The sequence below is a fragment of the Dipodomys merriami genome, unplaced genomic scaffold (assembly GCF_024711535.1).
Source record: "Dipodomys merriami isolate MVZ:Mamm:240054 unplaced genomic scaffold, mDipMer1.0.p SCAF_22, whole genome shotgun sequence".
NCBI classification, from domain to species: domain Eukaryota; kingdom Metazoa; phylum Chordata; class Mammalia; order Rodentia; family Heteromyidae; genus Dipodomys; species Dipodomys merriami.
In genome coordinates, this window is record NW_027203604.1 from 615,878 (window position 1) to 640,847 (window position 24,970).

General features: G+C 32.7%; 1 protein-coding gene across 6 annotated transcripts in view; it reads left to right on the forward strand.

Moving 5' to 3' along the window:
* Zdhhc21 (zinc finger DHHC-type palmitoyltransferase 21) overlaps positions 1-23,716 on the forward strand; it is a 69,984-nt gene extending 46,268 nt beyond the window's left edge. For 5 of the 6 annotated variants that reach the window (XM_070033152.1, XM_070033151.1, XM_070033154.1 and 2 more), the window contains 3 exons: positions 79-195; positions 15,151-15,194; positions 15,727-23,716. In XM_070033152.1, coding sequence (XP_069889253.1) covers positions 79-195; positions 15,151-15,194; positions 15,727-15,859 — 294 coding nt within the window. In that variant the 3' untranslated portion in view covers positions 15,860-23,716. The remainder of the gene's footprint in view (positions 1-78; positions 196-15,150; positions 15,195-15,726) is intronic. The other variant, XM_070033156.1, reaches the window with a different exon arrangement.
* The last annotated feature ends 1,254 nt before the right edge of the window (positions 23,717-24,970 follow it).

The following is a 24,970-nucleotide window of genomic DNA, read 5'->3' on the forward strand; positions in this document are numbered from 1 at the left end:
TCATGGCTAAATTTAGATTATTATTGCAACAATAAGAAGCTTTTCAAATTGTTTTTAAGATTTTCTTTTTCTTTGTAGGACCTCTTTGTTGTTAGACATGAATTGGCCATAATGAGACTAGCTGCCTTTATGGGCATTACTATGTTAGTTGGAATATCTGGACTCTTTTATACTCAACTAATTGGCATCATCACAGTAAGTATGTTTTTACTATAAAGTGACATGTATGAATATATTACCTGGTTATGGATTAAATTCTAAAAGACTTTTAAAAGTATCAAATTAGAGAAAAAATCACCCATATTTGTTACTATATTTTTATTTTTATATGCCTTCAAAGTATTTATGATTATATGCATGCATAATCATATGCATATAATTCTAATACAATTTTATATCTTTTAAACCAGAAACAGTATTTTTATATGACTACAGACTTTATATATCTATACAGACTTTATGACTTTTAATCATTACATATATAGTTGGTTTGATGACTATACCATTATAACCAGTTTTTCAGCATGTACATTTTTCCTAAATTACAACATTTAACATTTTTTCCCACTTTAAACTGTTTAGGTTTTATTCCTCAAAGCAGAGGTATCTGTGCAAAGATTTCATTAGCAATTCTTTTTTTTGCATATACCTAGTGACTTATTGATGTGCAAAGTCATGTAATAAAGTGATTTGTTTAGTCTATATGAAAGGTTGACTACCAGTTCCATATTTTATATTTGATATAGAAAATTCTTCAAGTAACATCTATTTTTTATATTTTTACATAACAATATAAATAATATTTACTTATTTTTACTATTATATAGACTTAGTCATTTTTTCACACCACCTAATTGGAAAAATTACATTAAACAACTTGTAAATATTATATATATGTTGTGTGTATGTAATATATATATATATTTATTAGGTACTGGTCCCCTCATAGGTACTATTTTCATGAGTGTCATTTATAGGCCAGTTTGAGACTGGAGTATAGAAGCAATAGAAGGTAAAATTGAAATATACAGTATAATATCAGTCTTTCTTCACAATTATCATACTCTTATCTGTTTATTGAAACAAGGGATTGTCTAAAATTACAAAAATTATATTAAGGATTTTAATGGTGAGATTTTACAGAAAATATTACAAATAATATTGCAGAAAATATAGGACAAATAGGTTTTCTTCTACATTTGTGGAGGGAGTGTAAATTGGTAACCTTGAAAGAGAAGTTGCTAATGTTTATCAAAATTAAAAATTCACAGCCATTTTGACCAGCCTATACAAAGTTCTCTTAAAGAGGATATTTATTTGAATGTGTATGAACATGTATGCTAGAAAGAGTTCCAGAGTTATATTGTATATGACATATATTGTATATAACATATATAGTATATAACACATATTGTATATAAAAATTAGGTAACTTACCAGAATATAACCAGTATAAAATACTCAGTAAGGAAAGTGCATAAAAATCCCCTAAAGCAACAGTAATCAAGAAAATATGGGACTGGTATAAGAATAAACATAGATAATTGAACTAGAATTGAAAATCCAGAAAAATCCATTCATACTTTGGTATTCTTGAGAATATTGGCTCCAGGATGCTCTGTGGGTAGTGGATACCAAGTTCTGCAATGGACTCTCGAGTCTGTCATGTAAAATGGCATAGTGTTTAAAACATATCCTCCAGGGTACTTTAAATTATTTCTAGAATATGTGTGATACCTAATGCAATATAAATTTTATATAAATATTTGCTATACTGCAGTATTTAAGAAATAATGGCAAGAAAGAAATGACTGCAAATTTACTATAGGTACAGTTCCCCCCACCCCCAATATTCTCAATCTGTGGTTGGCAAATCAGCAGATACAGAACTCATGGATATAGTGGGCCAACTATACGTATTTGGCGTATACATGTGACCAATTGGCTTTCAATAAAAGTGCCAAGATTATTCTATGATTAAAAGAATGCTGTTTTCAGCAAGAGATACTGGGGCAACTAGGTATCCATATGTTAAAAAGATGAAATTGGACCCTTGCTTTCTGGTATATGCAAAAAATTGACAAAATGAACCATTTGTTAAATGTAAGAGCCAGACATAATTCTTCAATGAAAACATCGTTTTGGTGACCTTGTATTAGGCAATGAGGGTAGGCTAGATATAACATCAAAATCATACACTACCAAAAATAAAAGCTGATGAATTGGACTTAGTCAAAATTAACATTTTTGTGTTTCAAAGGACACTATCAAGAGTTGAAAATACAGCACAGAAACTATTTGCCAACTGTGTGTCTGACCAGGGACTTATATCTAGAATATATAAAGAATGTTTGTTAAGAAAATAAGATAGCCTAATGAAAATATGATTGTAAGATTTTCCAAAAAAAAGGTATGCAAATGAACAATAAACACTGACAAGACAATGAACTTCATTAATCATCAAGAAAATGCAAATTAAAACTATCATGGCACAGTATTTCAAAACCAGTAGAGTTGAGCTAGAGCTATAGATCAGTGATAGAACATGTGTTTAACTTATACAAGGCCATGGGTTCAATCCCCAGTAACAAAAATACAAAATATATCACTAGAGTAGTGACACTAAAAAAGGCAGTTAATAGCAGACATTGGTGGTTGATAAAGAAGAAATCAAACCCTAATACCCTGCTAGTAGAAATGTAAAATGTTACAGCCACTTAAACAGTTTAGCAGTTCTTTAAAGTTGAACATAATTTCCATTAGACTCAGTAGTTCCATTTCTATGTGCACACAAAATTTGTACATTATGTACTTATTATTTATTTATTTATTTATTTTGGCCAGTCCTGGGCTTGAACTCTGGGCCTGGGCGCTGTCCCTCAGCTCTTCAGCTCAAGATTAACACTCTACCATGTGAGCCACAGCACCACTTCCGGCTTTTTCTGCTTATGTAGTACTGAGGTATTGAACCCAGGGTCATGCATGCAAGGCAAGCACTCTACCACTGAGCCAACTTCCCAGCCCATGTGTTTATTTTTACAAATTTTTTATGGTGCTTCTTGGGCTTGATCTTAGGGCTTTGACACTGTCCCTGAACTTTCTTGCTCTAGGTACATTTTTGCTTTACCACTTGAGCCACAGCTCCCAGCTCCACTTCTGGCTCTTTTGGTAGTTTAATTAGAAGAGTCACACAGACTTTACTGCCCAGGTTGGCTTCAAACCTACATCCTCAGATTATAGCCTCCCGAGTAGCTAGAATTACAAGTATGAGCCACTAGCAACTGTCTTGTACATATGTATTTATAGAAGATTATTCACAGAAACTTAAACTACAAGCAATATCCATCAGTTGTTGAGTGGATAAATAAAATGTTATTTGTCCATGAAAATATAAAAGAAATGAACCTTGAAAACAACACATATACATTTTTATGGGATGATGAATGTGTTCTAAAAGTAAAATTACGGGTCACATAAAGTCAGTTTATCACTTCTAAAAAAAACTTACGCAAATACTTTTACTATTATTGCATTCCCACCAATAGTATATGAGAATTTTGTTTGCTTAATATCCTTGTTGCCATTTGTTGTCAACCTTTTTCATGGTAACTATTCTATTGGTTTTTAATACTATCTTATTTTCTTTTTCTTTTTTTATTGTGAAAATATTGTACAGAGGGGTTACAATTACATGGGCAAGATAATGAGTACATTTCTTTGTTTGTTTGTTTGTTTGTTTTTTGTTTGTTTGGGTCCGGTCATGGGGCCTGAACTCTGGGCCTGGGTGCTGTCCCTAAGCTCTTCAGCTCAAGGTTAGCGCTTTTAACACTTGAGCCACAGCGCCACTTCCGGCTTTTTTCTTTTTTCTTATATGGTGCTGAGGAATCGAACCCAGGGCCTCATGCATGCAAGGCAAGCACTCTACCACTGAGCCACCTTCCCAGCCCATGAGTACATTTCTTATCAAGCATTGTTGCCTCCTCCTTTGTTTCCCCTTCCCAGCTCTTCCCATTCCCCCTCCCCCCCCCCACCAAAGTTGTAAAGTTCGTTTTTCCACATAACATCTCATTTGTACATCTCATTGTTGCCATGGGTACACCTGTATCCCTATTTAAACAATTTGTTTTTTCCCTTTCCCTCCACAAATTATACCTACATCAAATACAGTGAAAACAGGGGTTATACCATGGGGGAGGGATATACAAACAACAAAGAAATATCTTATAAATATGTTAGAAACAATAGCAAGAAAGAAAAAACATTTGAGTCCTTATCTTGGGGTTCATTGGATTTCTTCAATGACTAGTATTAGATACTTCTTGTACATATTGGCTGTGCATGGATCTTTATATAATGTCTCTTTGAATATATATTTTTATTCCATTTGAGATATTTTCTAATATCCCTTGTGATTTTTATAATAATGATGATTATGATAAATAGTGTAATGGTATTAGTAACAGTGCTAAGGATGAACATAACTTTACCCTAAAAATCTTTCTACCTTTATGCTTACTCTTAATTATTTCTTAATCATGAACTTCATGACTCATAAATCATGTCAAAATTGTCAAATTAAGCTTGAATCTTTTGATTTCCAGTTTTGAGTTTACTGAAACCATTTATATGTATTTGTATCTGTCTCAGGATTTTTCACATTTACTCAAATTTTTATTCTTAGTGATTGGGAATGTACATTTAGAATTATTACATTAAGTACATTTTTCTAGTAAGGGCTATCCCAGTGGGGGTTGCAGCAAGGATTTCAAGCTCTTTTGAAACTTTAGCATTCTCTTCTTGGGCAGAATAAGTAAGTTATTTATTATTTTTGTTGATTTACCAAGGATGTATTTTAGGTCCTATTTCAACTCTTCTGTCAATATGGTAATACTGATTCTTAAATTGCACAGCTTTCTTTTTTTTCTGAAATGTTGAACATTTACTTGTATGAAGTAAAAAAGATTTCAATTTTTTTGTGGTATTTTAAAACTGGGCAGAAAACACCTTTGTTAAGTAGTGATGTCTCTAAAAGCTTTTCCTTTTTATGCATACCTAAAGTACCTTCTTCTGAAAGATGTGTGTCAAAATTGTATATCTGTGAAATATTAAAAAGAATGCTTCTTTGGGCCTGGCTTACTTCACTTAGTATAATTTTTTCCAACTCTTTCCATTTCCTAACAAATGGGGCATTGTCATTCTTTCTGATGGAGGCATAGAAGTCCATTGTGTGTGTGCGTGTGTGTGTGTATATATATATTACATATATATATGTATATATATATATATATATATATATATATATATATATATCACATTTTCCTGATCCATTCATCTACTGAGGGGCAGCTGGGTTGGTTCCATAGCTTAGCTATGGTGAATAATGCTGCGGTAAACATAGTTGTACTGGTAGCTTTGGTGTGACCTTGTTTGTGATCATTTGGGTAAATGCCCAAAAGAGGGATTGTGGGTCATAGCGGAGCTATGTGTAATCTTTTGAGGAGCCTCCATATTGCTTTCCAAAGTGGTTGAACAAGTTTACACTCCCACCAACAATGCAGTAAGATTCCCTTTTGGACACATCCCCTCCAGCATCTGTTGTTACTAGATTTCTTGATTATAGCCATTCTAACTGGGGTGAGGTGGAATCTCAATGTTGTCTTTATTTGCATTTCTTTAATGGCTAGGGAGGGAGGTTGAGCATTTCTTCATGTGTCTATTGGCCATTCTTATTTCCTCTTCAGAGAAATCTCTCTCTCTCTCTCTCTCTCTCTCTCTCTCTCTCTCTCTCTCTCTCTCTCTCTTTCTCCCCCCCCCTCTTTTTACCATATCAAACATTTTCTTCCAGTATTTTGACATTTCCTCTTCTTCCAGAAGGCCAGCAGAAAAATGACAGACCTTTGTACTTGCTCATTATCTTTTTATTTTTTTACATTTTTATTATATCTTTAAGTAGTTGTACAAAGAAATTCCCATTCTACAGAACAGTTTATGAGTACAAGGTGTCTGACAACATTGTCACCCATTGCCCCTAATCCATCCCTTCTCTCACTTTTTTTAAAAATTGAGATTAGGTGATTACATAAATTTTGAATATTTCACAGTATTCTGGAATAGTTATACTTAAAGTCACAAACACATTTTAACCTTCACAACGCAAATTTCTTTAAGTCTTTAGCCCACTTATTAATTGGGCAATTGTTTCTTTGAGGATTTGTTGGGGGAGTTAATTTTTTGAGTTCTAAGTATATTTTAGATTTTTAGATTTAGAACAAGTTTACACTCCCACGAACAATGCAGCAAGGTTCCCTTCTGTCCACATCCCTTCCAGCATCTGTTGTTATTAGAGTTCTTGATTATAGCCATTCTAACTGGAGTGAGGTGGTATCTCAATGTTGTTTTGATTTGCATTTCTTTTATGTCTAGAGAGCATTTCTTCATGTGTCTATTGGCCATCCTTCTTTCCTCTTCAGAGCAGTTTCTCTTTAAGTCTTTAGACCACTTAGTTATTGGGCAGTTATTTCTTTGAAGATTTGTTGTTGGGGATTTAATTTTTTGAGTTCCAGGTATAGTTTAGATATGAGACCCTTGTCCATTTTATGGCTAGTGAAGATGTTCTCCCAGTCCCTGGGCTTTCTATTGATCTTGCTAGTTATGTCCTTTGCCAGTATTTGCAATAACTATTACATGTTTAAAATTAGGACAAGCAAAAAATGTCAAAAGGTATGTACATATGACCATATAAAATGATGTTAAGTGAAATGAACCCCAAGATAGGGACACAAGTGTTTTTTTTTCTTGCTATTGTTTTTAATGTACTTATAATGCACTATGTGATTCTCTTGTTTCTTGTTCCCCACAGTATAACCCCTGTTTTCACTGTATCTGATTCCTGTGTCCTGCATCTTGTATATACATTTTTATAATTTGGGGAGGGGAAGGTATATAAAAAAATACTTAAATAAGGATGCAGGTTGACCCATTGTAACAATGAGATGTAAAAGACACTGTTGAAAACGAACTTTACAATTTTGGGGGAGGGGAGGGAAAAGTTAAGGAGGGGGGGAGGGAAGGGATGGTAGGGGATAAACAAAGGAGGAGGTAACAATGCTTGATAGGAAATGTACTCATTACCTTAATCATGTAACTATAACCCCTCTGTACAGTATTTTTACAATAAAAATATGTATGGGAATAAAGAATGCAAGTATTAAAGGAGTACTTGTTAGTCTGATCTTTATTCATTGTACTAACCTCTTGAATTCAGATCATAAATATTTTTGTAATGTTTAATTCTATTTACCTGCAGCTTAAACAATGCTCTTTGTTATTAAAAAATAAAATATTTGTAGAATATACTTAATGTGCTTCTTTCCATATGATTCAAAGTTCTTTAAGGCTTGTTTACAGTTTCTATGGATTTATTGTTTAATTTTGAAGTTGAATGAATTATCAACATCTAAATAAAATAGTATTTAATATGTTAAAGTTAAAATAATGATTATGCTTATTTTATAAAATACATTTTCAACTTCATTTTATGATGAAAAAAAGCCCTTAGTATACCATAACTAGGACTACCTACAGGAAGTTTCTATCTAGATACATTTTTGTTGTAATCTGCATTCAAGGATCCTTTTTTACAATGTGGGAGAAGTGATCAATTTGTGAGGTAGCATAATATTTTTTTAAAAGAAGACAGAGAAGGAATCACAGTAAATTCAGACACTCCCTTGACATCTTCCTCTTTCTCCTACTCCTAGACACCGAAGATTAAGAAGCATTGACACTATTAGAAGTGTCATTTCATTGTGTAAACTTTGTGATTGCATAACTTGAATGAAGACCTACCACATAACAAGCAAGACTAATGCCTCATTTTAAGTTTAGCTTGTGGTTTCAGGGAGGCAGTGTATGAAGTTTCAGTAATTTTCCTCATTATTCATTTTCACTTGAGATAAATAAATTAATTTCTCTCCTGCATAAGAAAAATCCTGTCTTTGTAGAAGTTAACAGGATAATCATAGCAATGATAATCTGATGTCATTTTAGATCTGGCAGGAGTAGATTATCTGTGACCCAGATAAAATAATTAGAAATTACTTAAACTTAAAATTTTTGGATTTCTAATCTTATTTTCAAGGTTAAATGATCTCAACACAACCAGCTGTTTCTGTTCATCTGAAGCCCAATTCTAAAGGCTTACTTTATATATAGATTTAGTTTTAAATAGGATTTAAATACAAATTAATGCTCAAGCTAAAATGTTTCAAAAACAGATTTTGAGGTGTTCTTTTATTTATAGAAGCAAGTTATTTTGACAGTCTCTACTGAGGTTGTTTAGCCCCCTTTTCTCTGTTTCTAAATCAAATCAATAATGATGTTGTTATTAATGTAACTGATGTTGCTGGAATTATGAAGCAGTAGTGCACACACAGCCAGGAGTAATGTCCATCCTGATAAGCACCACTGCTAATAGTGCTGGGTGGTTGTATTAGTCATGTCTTCAGTGACTGGGCTTGGGGAGAGGAAGTGTTGTAACAGCTGGTCCAGCATATTCTGCTGAGGTTGTGACCATGAGCTATTGTCTACCATGACACTCTTCTGACACTTCATTTTGTTTCCTTGGCACTGTAGCTCTTATAACATGAGCTTTTGATAATGTCTCTGGAGCTTATGCTTTTTTCAGTTGTGGTGAGATCGGGGGTAAGGTGAGGAGAATTGTAGTTAGTTGCAGTTTTGAAAAAAGGCTTAAATTTCATTTAAAAATAGGTGGTTTTTTGCATTTTGTCTCATAGGTACTGTTGTTGAGTGAGTTCTAGTTGAATTACTAATTACAGCTTTTCTTTTTTTCAAATTAAGAGAGGAAAATATTTTTCCCAGTAAGTACTGTACTTATTGTGCTACAGTATAGTAAGTACTGTAGTTACAAGTTCATGTTTAATTTGCAGTATTCATGTTTGCTAAATATAGAGAGAATCACAACTGCATGAGTGACTTAATTTTAAATTGATTATCTCATGCCATGAGAAGTATCTTATGCCCAAATTTTAAATTAATTTAAAGAATATCAGATTTTGAGTACATTTATTTACTTGCCTTTTGATATGCACCCAGAAATGTTGACTTGAAGTATTAATCTTATAATTAAATTTGCCAACTATCCCATTGACTCATTGTGGTAAATTAGCAGCATTTAGTGCAGCCACTATACAAGTTATCTGTGTATTACTGAGCTCCATGCAGCTCACTTATCTTTTATAGTTCTGTATACCATATTTGCTTTCCTTTCTAAGTTATATATTCATTTAATAAAAACAAAGTAAGTTTGTTTCTAGTATAGTATTTCTACTTATTATATCAATAATCTCAGTACATCCATAAAAACCTAGAAAAGTTATTTAAAAATTTAAATGTCATTGTTTTTGTTAGATACTGTTTAAGTGCTATTATTAAACATTGTATTTCTTTGAATTTTGGGTTTAGTAAAGAAATTTATAGACACTGAGCTCGCCTTTGCTGAAGCACTAATGTAAAAACCAAGTTACAGTTGATGGAAACATTTAAAAATTTGTCTTTCAAAAAGAATCATCAAAATTATTGTGTGTGGAATGGAATTGCTTTTTAGCATAAATATATTGCTATGTATTGTATTTATATTGAGTTATTTCAGTGTAATAGCTAGAACTATTTTTATAAAATTAAAAGTAAATTTAAAACAATTTAAATGTTTCAACAATTTTTGTAGGGTAGTACATTTACTTTTCCTAAAGCATTACTAGTTGCTAAGTGATTACATAGGTGCTCTTCATTATTGATGTTTTTGTAAGGAAACTAAACAGAAATTTTGCTTTTACTTGCAATGGTTCCCAGGCAGTCCTTTTGATCACCTCATGATCTGAATCCACATGAAAATTTAACCTGAATTTAAAATATCCTGACACTGAAGAAAGCAGTGAAATCATATTTATAGGTTTTTTTCCCCCAAATACACTTTTCGCAGTCACATTCTATTGATAAATTAGTTTTTCCCAGAATCCTAGGGAAAGGAACACATTAAATGCTCATATTCTGTTGATATTAAAAGTCTTTTCAAAAGTATAATTTTGATGTTATAAATGTTAAGAGCAATTGAATTTGTGTTGATTGCAGTCATTTCAACTGTTTGAAATATTCTACTTAGTATATAGGGTTTATATATATATATATATATATATATATATTTTTTTTTTTTTTTTGGTCAGTTGTGGGCTTGAACTCTGGCCCTGGGGACTGTCCCTCAGCTCTTCAGCTCAAGGCTAGTGCTCTACCACTTAAGCCACAGTGCCACTTCCGGCTTTTTTTTTTCTGCTTATGTGGTGCTGAGGAATTGAACCCAGGGCCTCATGCATGCAAGGCGGGCACTCTACCACTGAGCCACCTTCCCAGCCCAAAGAATTTCTTCCAAATGAGTTAAACAGTGAGTTCTCACCTCAAGAGAGAGAAAGATAAGATTAAACAAACATTGTTTGCCTTTGGATTTTCAAAAGAAAAGTAAAACTTTGATCATGCAGTTTATGGTCATGTCCAATTAACTTAGTCATAAATATATAAAAAAGTTACACATTTTTGTATGTTGTATTCTAGTTGCTGCTCTGAAAAAATTAAAAAGTAAATCAAAATTGCTAAGAAGCCAAATGAAACTCTTATAATTAGGAGAAATTTGTAATAGATGGAACAGGTACAGTATATTAGCTCTAGTTATGAAAACATTTTGTGTGAATGGTATTTTAAATTCTAAATTAAATCAACATAGACGCTTTGAATTAGGTAAATATATGCAGCAGAGTTAGGAACATGGACAATGAATAAGAGCTATTTTGAGACTAGATAATTGAGATCATTGAGATTCAGTCCAACTGACTTCAAGAGTTCTTCTCTCACTGGTAAAAAAAAAAAAAAATACTTTTATCAGGTCTTAGTTTAGCAGTTCTAGAAATGTGATTTTGAAACTGTTTCCTGAGTGCATCAGGTCCAAGACTAGACCTAGAAACAAGGGCTTTTATTTCCTCCAATGACAGAGATATCATAAAACCAGATAGAATGTTTCTTTAAAAAAAATACTGTCAAGGTGATGTACAGAGGGGTTCGTCTGTCCGCCCTTCCTTCCCTTTTTCCTTCCCTCCTTCCTTCCCTCCTTCCTTCCCTCCTTCCTTCCTTCCTTCCTTCCTTCCTTCCTTCCTTCCTTCCTTCCTTCCTTCCTTCCTTCCTTGCTTCCTTCCTTCCTTGCTTCCTTGCTTCCTTGCTTCCTTGCTTCCTTGCTTCCTTGCTTTCTTTCTGCAGTATTGGGGTTTGAGCTTGCTTTGTAGGCTCCAGCCCTGTTTTGCATAGGTTATTTTTTGAAATATGATCTTACACTCTTACCCCTTGCCTGGGTGCACACCTGTACAAAGTTCCCTCTGTTTTAAGCTTCCCTTAACAAGCCAGGATAACAGGTGTCCACCACTGCACCCAGTTATTGGTTGAGAAGGTGTCTCTTTAGTATGACCTGGCTAGTTCAGGAAGATTGAGACCTTCCTGAACTCAGCTTCCAAAGTAGCTAGGATTATAGGCATGCACCCTCAACTGTTCATATATGTATAATTGTTAGGTGTGACAGAGCATTCTGTAGCATTTTTTTTCTTCCCATATGATAGCATATGTGGCAAAGTGTCTCTTGGTAGGACCAGTTGGATGGATTGAATCATTAGCTGTATATGCAAAGAGAGTGGTTCTCAGGCCTATTAGGAAACTTCTGATGGTAAATTCTTGCTCTTCGGCATTCCTCTCCAACCTCTGGCCAATGATACATCTCTCTTCTATTAGGAGCTGTTTCTTTCATTCCAGGAATAATCTTACTAGTTGAGGGTAAGGTTTTATTTGATAGTAAAAGATATTCTCTAGACTGGATGTGAAAGAATATTTTGTAGACTAGGACCATCATCAGGAGAACATTAAGTATTGATTGATGACATAGATGAGACTTATTTCTGTTAGGTCTTCCTGGTTTTAGTTTATTCTTTAAAAATAAACCCCCAGACTCCCAGTTTTTAAAATAGTGAGGCATTCTCACAGCTTGCTTAGTTACATAGATTGATGGAAGTTTTAGATATTTTGATCACCAAACCATAGCAGGCATAAGTGTATTTCTCAGGAAATAAGATACCCTACTTGCAGCAACACAATAACTACTTTTAAGAAATCATTCCTGGAAGAATGATGTTTTTCTGAATAGTTATATTCAGTCTCACTCAGGTAGTATTTGTCTTACTGCTCCTTTCCTAATAGACATTAAAAGCGTTGAGTCTTTTATATTGAAAGTATGTACACCAAATATTTAAATTGGGTATTTTAATTTTTTCCAAAAAATCGTATTTCTTCTTTGTAAAATGAAACAAAATAAATCTAATTTAGTACTTGAAAATTACTTGTGGATTCATTCTTCTCAGTAAAGCAACCTCTCTCTTTCTATCTCTCTGTCTCTGTTTACTGTCCTGTCCTGCTTATGAATGTGATAGCATGACTTGTGTTGCTTTAGTATGCTGTGTAATATCCAACACAAAAATTTGATGACCTATTTGGATGCTCAAATATAAATTGTTTACCTTTTTCTTATACCACTATCCCAGATAGTAGAGTTTCAGAGATGAACATTTGCCCTTTCAAGTGAAATAGCCTATTTTGCCAGCTACACTAACCTTACTCATAAAGTGATAGTAAATATCATATCTTTTGCAAGAATAACCAGCTTCCCATGATGATTTAAAAGGTAGTGTACCAGTTATTTCCTAAAATGGATTCTAGAAGTGTCAAAACACTTGAAAAAAAAAGCCTTATTGTAATAAAATCTAAATTTGAAGTCTTTAAAGTTGATTCAGTGCCACAGATAAAGTTCTCAAGGCAATAGGCTGGTGGTAATTTTCTTTGTAGTAAAAGTTCTCCTTCATATTCTATAGAAATCTGATTATATAATTTATTTCCTTTTCCCAAAATAGTTCTCAGAGTTTGAATATTAACTGTGGCACTACTTTTAGGCTATTCATATTCCCATCCTGATAGCACTTCTTGAGTTTTAGCCCATCTTTTCCTTCTTACGTTTGCACAGCTATCCTAATTGCTTTGGATCAGTCTGTCACCACTAGATTCTAAGAAACTATTAAACAACTTCATTCATTTCCTTTACAGATGTGGAATCTGAAGCCCAGGTTTTCTCTGAGACTCTAACTAATGTCCTCATGTATTTGTTGATTCTATTTTCATAAAAAGAGACATGTTTTGAGGAAATTATGCAGCAGAAATAAGGATAGTTAATTACAGATAAAGTTCTCATTTAATCAGTTTTAAAGCATGGTAGGGAAACAAATATGTAGCTTTTTTGATTTTTTAAAATTATTATCTTTAAGTAGTTGTACAAGAAGTCCCATTCTACAAAACAGTATATGAGTACAAAGAAAATATGAAGCTAATTGATAATTTGTTTACAAAACCCTGGAAAGTATGTAAGTGAAACTGTTACTGGTTACTAGTTTGTCTAAAGTACAAAAATAAGTGAGACAAGTTTTAATAGAGAGTAACTGGTGACTCAGCTATCATATATGAGAACTTAGTGTTATGAGCCATTCATATAATGTCTCTATAAAGAGGTTTTTAAATCTGATGCATATTAGCATTGAAGAAAGTTCTGGAGACAAATTCCTACAATTTGAGTTGTAACCACAAGTATTGGCATAAATAGATTAATAGTACCTTCCACCTTCTTTCCTATGTGAGCAAGATCTTAAGAGAGAAGAAAGAAAAACTTATACAACAGTTTTGTGTATTTGAAGGATGCACAAAGATTTGTATTGTGTTTGGTTAGTTTAAAATGTAGTATTGATTTAATTATTTAAATATTTAGTTATTTAGTTTTGTGTTGGCACTAGGGTTTAATTCCACTCAAAGATGATGCCAGTTGACCACAGATCCAATTCTGGCTTTTTTTTTGGTGGCTACTTAGAAATAAGGGTTTCACAGACTTCCCTGTCCAGGATGACTTTGAATCAGGATCCTCAGATCTCAGCTTCCAAAGTAGCTAGGATTACAGGCCCAAAGTGTTTGGTTTCTACTGTATATTTTTAGCCAGGCATAGTGGCTTGTGTTGGCAATCCTAGCTACTTGGGAGCCTGAGATCTGGAAGACTGTGGTTTGAGGCTCTCCCAGGTCAAAAGAAGTATGTTAGACTTCATCTTGACCAATAAAATACTGGGCACTGGGCACAAGTACATGCCTGTTATCCAGCCTGTTATAGAAAGGATAAATAGAAGGATTGAGGTACAGCTTGGCCTAAGTAAAAAGAGAGACCTTAGCCCCCCCCCCAAAAAAAAAGTAAAAAAGGATTATGGGTGTGGCTCAGCTGGTTGAGCGTCTGCCTGCAAGTGCAAGACTCTGAGTTTAAACCTTAATACCACCAAAAATGAAAAAACAATTCTAAAAAAAGATGGTACAATTTGCGAGTTGATTATTTGGATTACTTATAATAATTGGTCAATCTAATGGTCTTCTGGTTACATAGTTTAAATCAGCATTCCAAAACTTGCCTTTTTGTTTCTCTTACACATTTGTTATTAAAAACAGTTGTATTATTAAGTTGATTTTTTGCTGAAAAAGAAATAGTTTTTACAAAAGAATGTTAATCTGTTAGCTTTAGTTTTCAGTAATAGTTGTTGGAATATAGCAGATTCTTAGATTACCTTGTTAAATTTTATTGTTTTCAGAAATCCAGTAGCAATGTTAGTAATCTTCTGTTTATTATTGTCTTGCAAGTCACTCTTTTTGTGTCTATTTTGTAGTGCATATTTGCTAACAGTTGAGTTGAAAATAAGTACTAAACTTTTAAAAGAATTTTTGAAAAAGCAAGTGTGGTAAATGCAATGCTAAATCCCACAATTTTTGGTGAGGTTTTGTATTTGGGAATTTTGGGGAATAATACATTAATTTTTTTTCCCCAAATGGAACTTCAGTGAATGTAAATAACCTAAAAGTCTTAAAGATATATAAACTTAAAATCTTTAGAATATCCTGAAGATTCATAATCATAAAATATCAAAACTTGATAGCTTGTTATATCTGAGTATATATTTTTTAATTTTTTAATAGGATACAACATCTATTGAAAAGATGTCAAACTGTTGTGAAGAAATGTAAGTATAAAAATGAAGTATGTGATTTTTTCCATTTTAAAATGGAAACAGCTATGTGCATCTACTGGAAAGATAACACAATGCTAGCTTTTTATTGGTGCCTTGCTTGAGGCCTGAGCTAGAAGCATACATACCCCAGTCTTACCAAAGGGGGTCTTCTAGACATAGTTTTTAAACTAAGTAAGGACTAACTGTTCTTTCTCTCTTGTCTAACTAAAGTAAGTTAAATTATTTGTCCTGAAAGTACATCAAAAGAGATTTGCTACTGTGTGGTTGACACACATTCTGTTAATCCTGAGATTCTCCTCTGCTTCAAAAGTTGCCGTAGGTTGATTGACGATGCAGATACAATATATGCTATCCAGAGTTAAAACTCAGCTGCATGCCACAGTGAAAGAAAAGCTGTATTTGTGATGCTGGGACACAATTCATCAGAGTCCAGTAATGGATCCCCAGCCAACCTGTATTGTTTTAGCTGACTGAAGTGCACCATGGGAGTGCTGTCTTTCACTAATAATGCTGTCTTCTGTAGATCGAGGCCTCGAAAGCCATGGCAGCAGACCTTCTCAGAAGTTTTTGGCACTCGTTGGAAGATCCTGTGGTTCATTCCTTTCAGGCAGAGGCAACCACTGCGAGTTCCCTACCACTTTGCCAATCACGTCTAAACAGATGGATGGTGGGCACAGATGGGTCCTCCATGCTGGAAATGCGTTACAGGTTTTATGATAATAGAACTATGACAGTCTTCAAGTCAATTAAAATCCACCCTCCAATCTTAGGATCATAATGTGCCCCAGGCTTTATTTTAATAGTGATCTTGATCCTGTTGTGGTACTAATACAAGATCTATATTTAAGTTTAAAAGCATGTTTACTTTCAAATTAGCTTCCACCAGGATTTCTTTAAATGATTTTCTATTAACCATAAAAGGCAATGATTGGGATGAAATCATTGTACATAAATTTCTTTTAGTACTGACAGTGTTACAGATTTTAATTTATGGAAAATATCAGATGTTTATTAAAAAAAATTAAGCAGTACTAACCAAAATCTGAGAATCAGTTCTTAAGATTTTACAAAATACCTTTTTATGTGTAAATTTCTTTTTTCAAATACAAGGTAAATACTACTTCCTTTTATATGTGCTGATTTTTTTTAATGTAGCAGAGAAGTGCCCAACAACAAAGGGCAGTGTTTTCTTAGGAGTAACTTTCCAGTGTTTCTCCTTTTCTTTCCAACAAAACCAAAATAAAAATACCACTCAAGTAAATCACCAACTACCTATGTTACTGTAAGGAAAGATTAATTTCTCTGACATCAGTTTTCCTTTTCTCTTCTTTTTACTATTGTAATATTTGTTCCCAGGAGAAAATTTGTGAGCAGTGGGCATGTATTCCTATTTTACCTAAGATTTAATGAGCAAAGAGGGTAGAATATCTGCAATAATTCTAGTTCAGTTATATTAGAATGAATGTTTTTAAAATGCTAGTATTACTAAATAATATGTGATGTACAGCATAAAGAAGAATATTGTGCTTTTAAAATGTATATACTTTTTACTTTTGTCTACTAGTAAATCTAAAATTATGCACTGAAGGTTTATACATAACAGAAACTGGCCAACTCATATTGAAGTTTTATTAATAGAAAGTTACTAGTAAAAGTAAGTGACTAATTTTCAGGTTTTGAAAACTCAAACTGAAGTTAAATTTCTATTCAGCTATAATTCTCATTGTGATAGAGACCTTTTATTAGAAGCTGATGTTAGAAAATGACCTTAACCTAAGGAAATATTATTATCTATCTCATTAGCCTTACACAGATTTAAATTGCTGACAGTGATGGTCTCTTGGAAAGTATATAGAACATTTGTGTGAAAAGACATTTAGGTATGCTTTGGAAAAATACCAGATTTTAATTTTTTTCATTAGAATACTGCAAACCCATATATGTTGTAAAATTTTATGTAATTCCATCTTTACCCTGAAAAGAAGATTGAGTCTATTGTTCTTGAACTATATTCATAATTTTATTGTATTTTTGAAAGTAAGGAATCATACCTGGAAAAATAATGAGTCGAATGTTATTGTTGTCAACTAATTATACTATGGCTAGTTTTTTGCAGAAACTATAAATATCCTACAAAAATACTCTAAAATACTAGACTAAGTTCACAAATATTAATACCAAGCTTTCAGATCTTAATTATGTTTTATTATTTGAAAACAGATTTAGCAGATGAAAGTATTTATTTGTGCTGATAAGATGCACAGTGTCTAATATGAGAAATATATTTATAAAGTTTAATGAAATATAAAATCAATATGTGTCTTTTAGGCAACAGAGTTGAATTTTGGGTAAACTAAATGACCAAATTTGACTAGTGACAGAACTGTTAAAATTTAGCAATGTATATATAATGTAGGTAGATGTAAATTGATGGTCTTATGTTATATACTTTGTTTCATACAAGAACCTGAGAAGAATAGTAGAGCCAAGTACAGACCTCAAAAGGAGCTTTATGGACATATTTATATTTCTGCAGAAGTAGTAGCTACAGTGAAAATCAGGGAGGTCGCTTTCTCATTGTGAGAATTTGTGTTCATTTTTTTTCTTTTTTTAGATTTAACTCTTCTAGGACAGTCTCATCTTTCTCTTTATCCTCTCTGGTCCTGATCTCTTTGTAAGAAGTTCCTCTTAAGTTGTTGGACTACAAATTAATGTACTAGACAAGTTAATCCTTATTTTGTTTGATTTGCAGAAATGCTACATATCAACATAGTTATATAAGAACCTATGTTAAAGTATATATATACATATATATATATATAATTTACCCATAACCTTCAGTATTCTCAAGTTATTCTCATAGCCCTATGATAAATTTGTAATTGTTAGATTATTGGAGAGAAGCCAATTGACAGTTTCTTGGGGATTATAGTCTGGTGTTCTTTCTGCGCCCTCTTTTGGCTAATTGATGTAATTATACTGGCTCACGAGGTTTATTGTCTCATTAGTAAATTGCATAGCCAAGGTCAGAGGTACACAAGAGTATATATACAAAAGTGGAAAATTTATGAAAGTGAATGTGTTACTGTTTCGGATGCTATTTATACTTCAAATGAATGGAGTGATTGCTTTGTTTATGTATATTTTAGTGCAAGTTTTACTATCAGTCATAACTTTATACTAGATCAGGATAAACTAAGCTATTTCATGTATTTTACTTTAAACCTTGCTTTGACAAATTAAATTTTAGTAGTAGACAAAGCTATTCCTTTTTAAATTACCAGTTTATTACAAATACGGAAATTGATTCTACAATAGCAAATAAGTATCTACTGTTTAATTAATTATCTAAAAATGTATATTTAATTTTTCCCTGTCAAGTTAGAATGAATTTTGAAAACTGGATCTGTTTCCCTAAATCAACAAATGATTAATTAGTAACTCTAGCTCTGTTCTTTTTGTTCTTTTTGTCCTTTTTTTAACTTTCCCAGTCAGAGTATCCCAGTATCTTCAACAGCCCATTTGCCATCTATTCAGAATAACCATGAATATAACTAAAACGGTTTAGAATTTGAAAGTAATTGTTAGCAGCCAGATCACTGGTATAATCTGTATATTACTTGAAATATTTATACACTTCTCATTTAATTTTAGCAAAGTTATTTTTATTTAATTTTTTAATGTCTAAAACCTTTCCATTTTATTTAAAGTTTAACTAAATGGTGTTTTTACATTATCACATTTACTGGGCTTCTGGAAATGAAATGGTTTTACCAGGGTACAGTTATCCTGACTGAAAAGTCAGTCATTGTTTTCTGTAAACAAAAAAGTTCATGAGCTCCGTGTAAGACTCAAGACCATAGGCAAAATCAGACTGAGCTGAGACTCCAGCCAATAGTAGGCATTTAGTTAGAGATCTCCTCGTACTTTGTAAGCTAGACTCAGAGTTCTTAAACATCGTTAGCTGATACTCCATTACAGTAAAAATACCATTTTGGTTAAGAGTGCAATTTTAAAATATTTGCACTTAACATAAAAGCCAGCCATTTAAAATCATAATCAACATGTAAGCCTCCTTTTCAGAATTTTTTTTAAAACTTTTAACAGTAAAGAAACAGGGACTTTAAGGCTGGTTCAGCACATGTACACCCTGGTCTCAGTTCCCAGTATGGATTTAAGAAAATGAAATAGACACCAAAAACCTACATAAAATTCAGTAAAACAACTGAGTTAAAACTTCCATCAGAATTAACATGATTGCATTTTTACTGATGAAGAGGTAAATTTTCTTTTTATTTTCCCCCGGTCCTGGGGCCTGAACTCTTGGCCTGGGCACTGTCCCTCAGTTCTTCAGCTCAAGGCTAGTGCTCTACCATTTGAGCTACAGCGCCACTTTCGGCTATTTTCTGCGTATGTGGTACTGAGGAATCGAATCCAGGGCTTCATGCATGCAAGGCAAGCACTCTACCACTGAGCCACCTTCCCAGCCTATAGATGGTAGCTGGTTCTCACTTTTTGTCATCAGATTTTTAGTCACTTCAATCTAAGTGGGTACTTAGAAATACATTTTGCTCAAAAGGGTATATTGAGTCTAAATGCTGATCATGAATGCTAAAGTGCGAATAACACTTCCGACCAGGAAGTACAAACTAATGTCTATTACACACAATTTTATGTGTGCTAGATCATGGGGCAGTTTGAATATTCTATAAAATAAAATGTTCTGTAAATCACAACATATGTAGTGATAGTTTAATATGTTATTGATATTTATTAACTGAGATAACTAGCTTCTCTCTAGGCTTTCTCTATTCTCAGTACTTCTTTAGTGCTTCCTGTATCAATTGCTTACCTAGCTCAAGTTTACTAAACTATAGTTACTCCATTAAGTAAGTTTTATATTACTTCTGATATGCAGATATATCTAGAATTACTAATAAAATTAAGTAGTTTACAAATAGATACAAATATTAGATTTTCATCCAACTCTATTATTGCTTTTAATATAAATATTAACAAATGTAGTTGGTAAGTCATGTATATTCAGTATGTCCTGCTTGCTTGTATTACTAACCACATAATTAATGAATGGTATATTCTTGAGTGCCCACATTTGTTGACTTTCATTGTTGGAATCATCATCTGAATTTATAAATCAAAAATTTTAGTGTGTTTTTTTCATTTTTAATTGAATTCTAGAATATCTTAGAATAGAATTTGAGAAAGTGTTAGAACCTACTTGCTTGAAGTATTTTGTACAAATATTATTTACTGTCTATATTTAGCATTTCTGCTACATTTGGGGTAATGATGGTTAGCTTTAGGAAAATGATTTTTCTCACATTTCTTTCCTATCATATTGCAGTTTAAAAAAACCACTCCATTATCTGTTTTTTCAGATGTTGCAATACTACCCACTAATGCTAAATTTAAACAGAAATAACAATGATATTTGAAATTGGTATTACAGGTATTACTGATTTTTCCATATCATATTTTTTTACTTTTCTACATCCTTTTTCCTTTGTCCACTCTTAGAGAACCAGTACAGATGAGTAGTATGTAACCAGAGAATTGGATTAGTAGAGTAGAAAAAGTTCAAAAGATGAGGAGAAGGCTAAAAAGCATGGATAATCAACATCTCAGCAGCAGAGTTGACAGGAAACAGCTGCTGTGAACTCGGCATTCCCTTCCTGTAGTCATTGTAGCTTCATCTCTTGTCAATACATACTGTATTGCTGTAAGTTGTTCCTACATGTAAGCATTTAGTTTTATTTTTTAAATCTTAAGTCATATTCTTTTTTTCCCAGTTGGTCATATTTCTTTAAGAAATTATTTTAATTTTAAGTAAACAATTGTGTAGTATATGTTAACATACAATATCAAAAGTGATGTGAAAAATGCAGCTATTTGATGCAGAGGAGAGAAATGAGGTTACCTCTAGGAACTTTCTAGGAGTCTCTTTTCAAAAGAGAGAATACTATTAAAGAATATTTGTGCCAGAGGAAACATTCATATGTAAAGATGGCTTATACTTTAATATTTGGAATCGTTTGGAATGCTTGAGGCCTCAGAACTGTTCACTATTGTCACTTTGAATTAAATTGTTACACATAAATGTAGTGCTTATGGACCCTGCTGATTTTGATATTAATAGCTTTATATATAAACAAAGGTGTAGACAAAACATCAACAACAAAAGGTGTTTCTTTCTTGTGGTTTTGCTCACCTGTTAGACTTAATACAGGGTTGAATTGTTTGTAGGCTGTTCACTAAAGGAAAAATGTCTGCTTATCGCGAGTTCTGCATTCTTGCCAGTGTGTGCATAGGTGACATTTTTATCCACTGGTGCCTGAAGTTAGTGATTTATAACCTCAACAACTAAAACATCCTGGTGCTATTATTCACTTTAGCATAGAGTGACAATTTTAATTCCTGTACCAAAGAGTTCATTTTCTTCTCACATCTTTTGTGTTTTAAAGAAGCAAATGGTACTAAAAACAGCTTGATGATCAGATCTTAATATTTTGCATCTGCTGCCTCAGTTTAATTAGTTATGTGTCCCTTATTTGTACTGAATTTGAAAATTCAGTTTGGGTAGGTTAGTTTGGACTTTAGATTTGTAGCTTAATATAGCTTGGCTACTTTCAAGAGTAATTTAATAGACTGAAATTACAGAAGATAATTGAAGCACTTTCATAAGAAATTTTCATTTGTATTTCTGCTGCAATGAAAAAAATAACATCTCAACGTTTATTTCTATAAATGAGCTGTATAACTTATAGGGCACTATTAAGGACTACTGAAACACAATGCTAAAATGGATGTTTAGTAATGGTTCAGTTCGATTACAAATCAAGAATTCATGATCTCTATGTGTACAAATCTTCAGTGGCTTTAAAGAATGATATTGCTTTTGTCTGTTTTGAAGATAAAGGTAAAATGAAAGAAACTTTAATATCTACACTTCCCCAATAGGAAATACAAATGTACCCTGATTTAAGCAAAACTGCTAATTGAACATTGAACTTTTATCTAAAAAAAAACAGAAATGAAAAGAAAAGAATGTCTGTATATTATAATTACCTGAAAATTTGGATTAAGATTATTTTAAAATCTAATTTTGCTTAGTGATTCATTTTACAAAAGTGGAGGAAGTTATCCCTTAAATGTAATTGTCCAGTTGTGATTTTGCTATCTATATAATTCTTCTTTCTAAATTCTAAAAAAAAATACTCATTTATTGTTTTTAAAAGTGCAGCTGAAATGGTTGATCATTCTGGCAAGAAGATAACATATATTGGAAAAGTAGACAATCACATTTGAAATGTTTTTTCATTACTGATTATTAAAATCAATTCCTTCTTGAATGTATATATAATATATGGTTTTGCAGTGAATTCTGAATGGAAAAAAGAATCATGACTTGAAACATGACAGATCAACATGTTAAAGGTGAAAGTAAAATGTAAAAACAAGATGGAGTGAAGCAACATTATGTTTCTTTAATTTGTAAACAATATTCCCTGAATTATGTTGCCACTGAATTGGCTCTGGATAATTTCATTAGTTTATCCATCATTTAAATTAGTGTGTCTGAATGTTGTTATTTTTCAGAGTTAGAGAAATCACTACTACTTACCATGTTCCAGTAGCATATTTAAAAAAGAGAATATTGAAAAGTAAAAACACACATACCTTAGCATAGGTAGAAAGAAAGCAATGGACAATACCAGAGGAAATACTTTTATACCCAGAGATACTCAGACAGTGCTCAGACAAATGAGTTGCAAGTCTGACATGTGAGGAAAAAGATAAGCTCTTGGGAGGAGAGTACACATGGATGGTACTGTAAGCATATTTTATGTCCTTCGAGTTAGTATTTTTTACAAATTGCTAATTTAGTAAATAGACAAAATCTGTGTTATTTTGAGGCCCCTCATATTCTGTACCAGATTTTGTCAAGCATTATATCCCTAAAATTAAAGACCTTTCTATATTTTAATAATGGTCTGTTTTGAGTGCCATATGAAAATCCCATGTTTACACTTGCCTGCCCTCCCCCCTTTCTTGCGAAGTACATACTATGTGTATGTCTGGAGGCCATTTTCCTGCATTGTCTACTGATTTTGTCTTCTTCCTCAAGAGAGTTAAAAAAGTATCACTAATATTTCTAGTGCTAATGCTCATAAGGAAGACAGTAGTTGAGTGAGTTTAGAATAGATTAGAGAGGAAGATGGATGAAAATGGTAGGTGGGAAGGGAGCTATGTGGTGGAGTATACTTATTCTAATAAAAAGTCTACACTGGTTATTAAAATGAAAACAAACCATACATCTACCTTAAGAATCTTGTTTTTTTTAAGTTATTTTAGTGATTTGGTTTTATTCATATGATATTCTATTTTCTTTGCAGATTGTTTTTAATTTAAATTGTGGAATTTTACTTCTCTTCAAATGTATTATGTACTGTATTTTTAGAAATCTTATTTTTAATAAATATTTTTTAAAAACAGGTTTTTGTCTCTTATTTATTATACTTCTAGTTATGGTAAATGTGGTTTATTTTTCAGCTTTATGCAATTTGGATGGGTATTCATAATTGGTGACCCTAGGCTACTGTTATATCACAATCACAGGATTCTAAGTATTTAGGAAAAACTCAATGTACATCTTGGAGTTGAAATTACATAGATAATATTTTAGAGAGGACCTAGATAGCCACATTATTTATTTATTATTGTACCAAAGACTATTTTATGGCAGCTGCATACTGTCATTGGTTTTCCATGAAGTCACAAATGACTTGAACTCATTTTTTAACAAATGCATCTATCCCTAGTCCACAGTTAGTTATGTTTCTTAAGTGTACAATAATACTCAGTGACTGGCTCAGCCTGCAATTCAGACTATAACACAAATACTTCCCTTAAGAATAAGTAATCAGGGCTGGGAATGTGGCTCAGTGGTAGAGTGCTTGCCTAGCATGCATGAAGCCCTTGGTTCGATTCCTCAGTACCACAAAAATAGAAAAAGCCAGAAATGGCTCTGTGGCTCAAGTGTTAGAGTGCTAGCTGTAAACTAAAAGAAGCTCAGGGACAGTGCTTACTACACCCTGAGTTCAAGCTCCAGTACTGGCAAAAAAAAAAAAAATTGTACATTGGAATTAACACAAGAGGCTTAATGTATGCTTCCTATTTTGCTAAACAATACTAAAAATATGCTCAAGAGCAAGATTTAATAGTTTTTACTGAAGCATCAAGGGCATCATTAAGTGAAACAAAACTTGCCACTTTTTAATTTTCTTTTTTAAGAAGAAAATAATAATAACAAGACCAGTCTTTTTTAAGACTGGTCTTAAACTTGTTATATAGCACAGACTAGTCTTAAACTTAGAAGCCTCAGCATTCTCTACATAAATTATAGGTATGCACTAGCATGCCTGGACTTCTGTCACTTGTGTGTGTGCGCATGTGTGCATGCCAATACTGAGGTTGAACTCGAGGCTTCAAGTTCTTACATTTTTCCCTTACAACTAATGCTCTACCACAGCTAATTGTCTAGGTTGGTATTTTGGTAGATAAATGGAGATAGACGTCTCAAGGAGTCTGCTCAGGCTGCCTCTGAACCTCTATCTTCAGCTCTCATCCTTCTTGGTAGTTAGGATATAGTTGCTTTGTCACCTTTCTGAAGCTAGATTTATTTGAATCTAGTTAATTTAATTGTGTATGGGGAAAACAATAGAGTTGGAACAGAAAAATACACATTT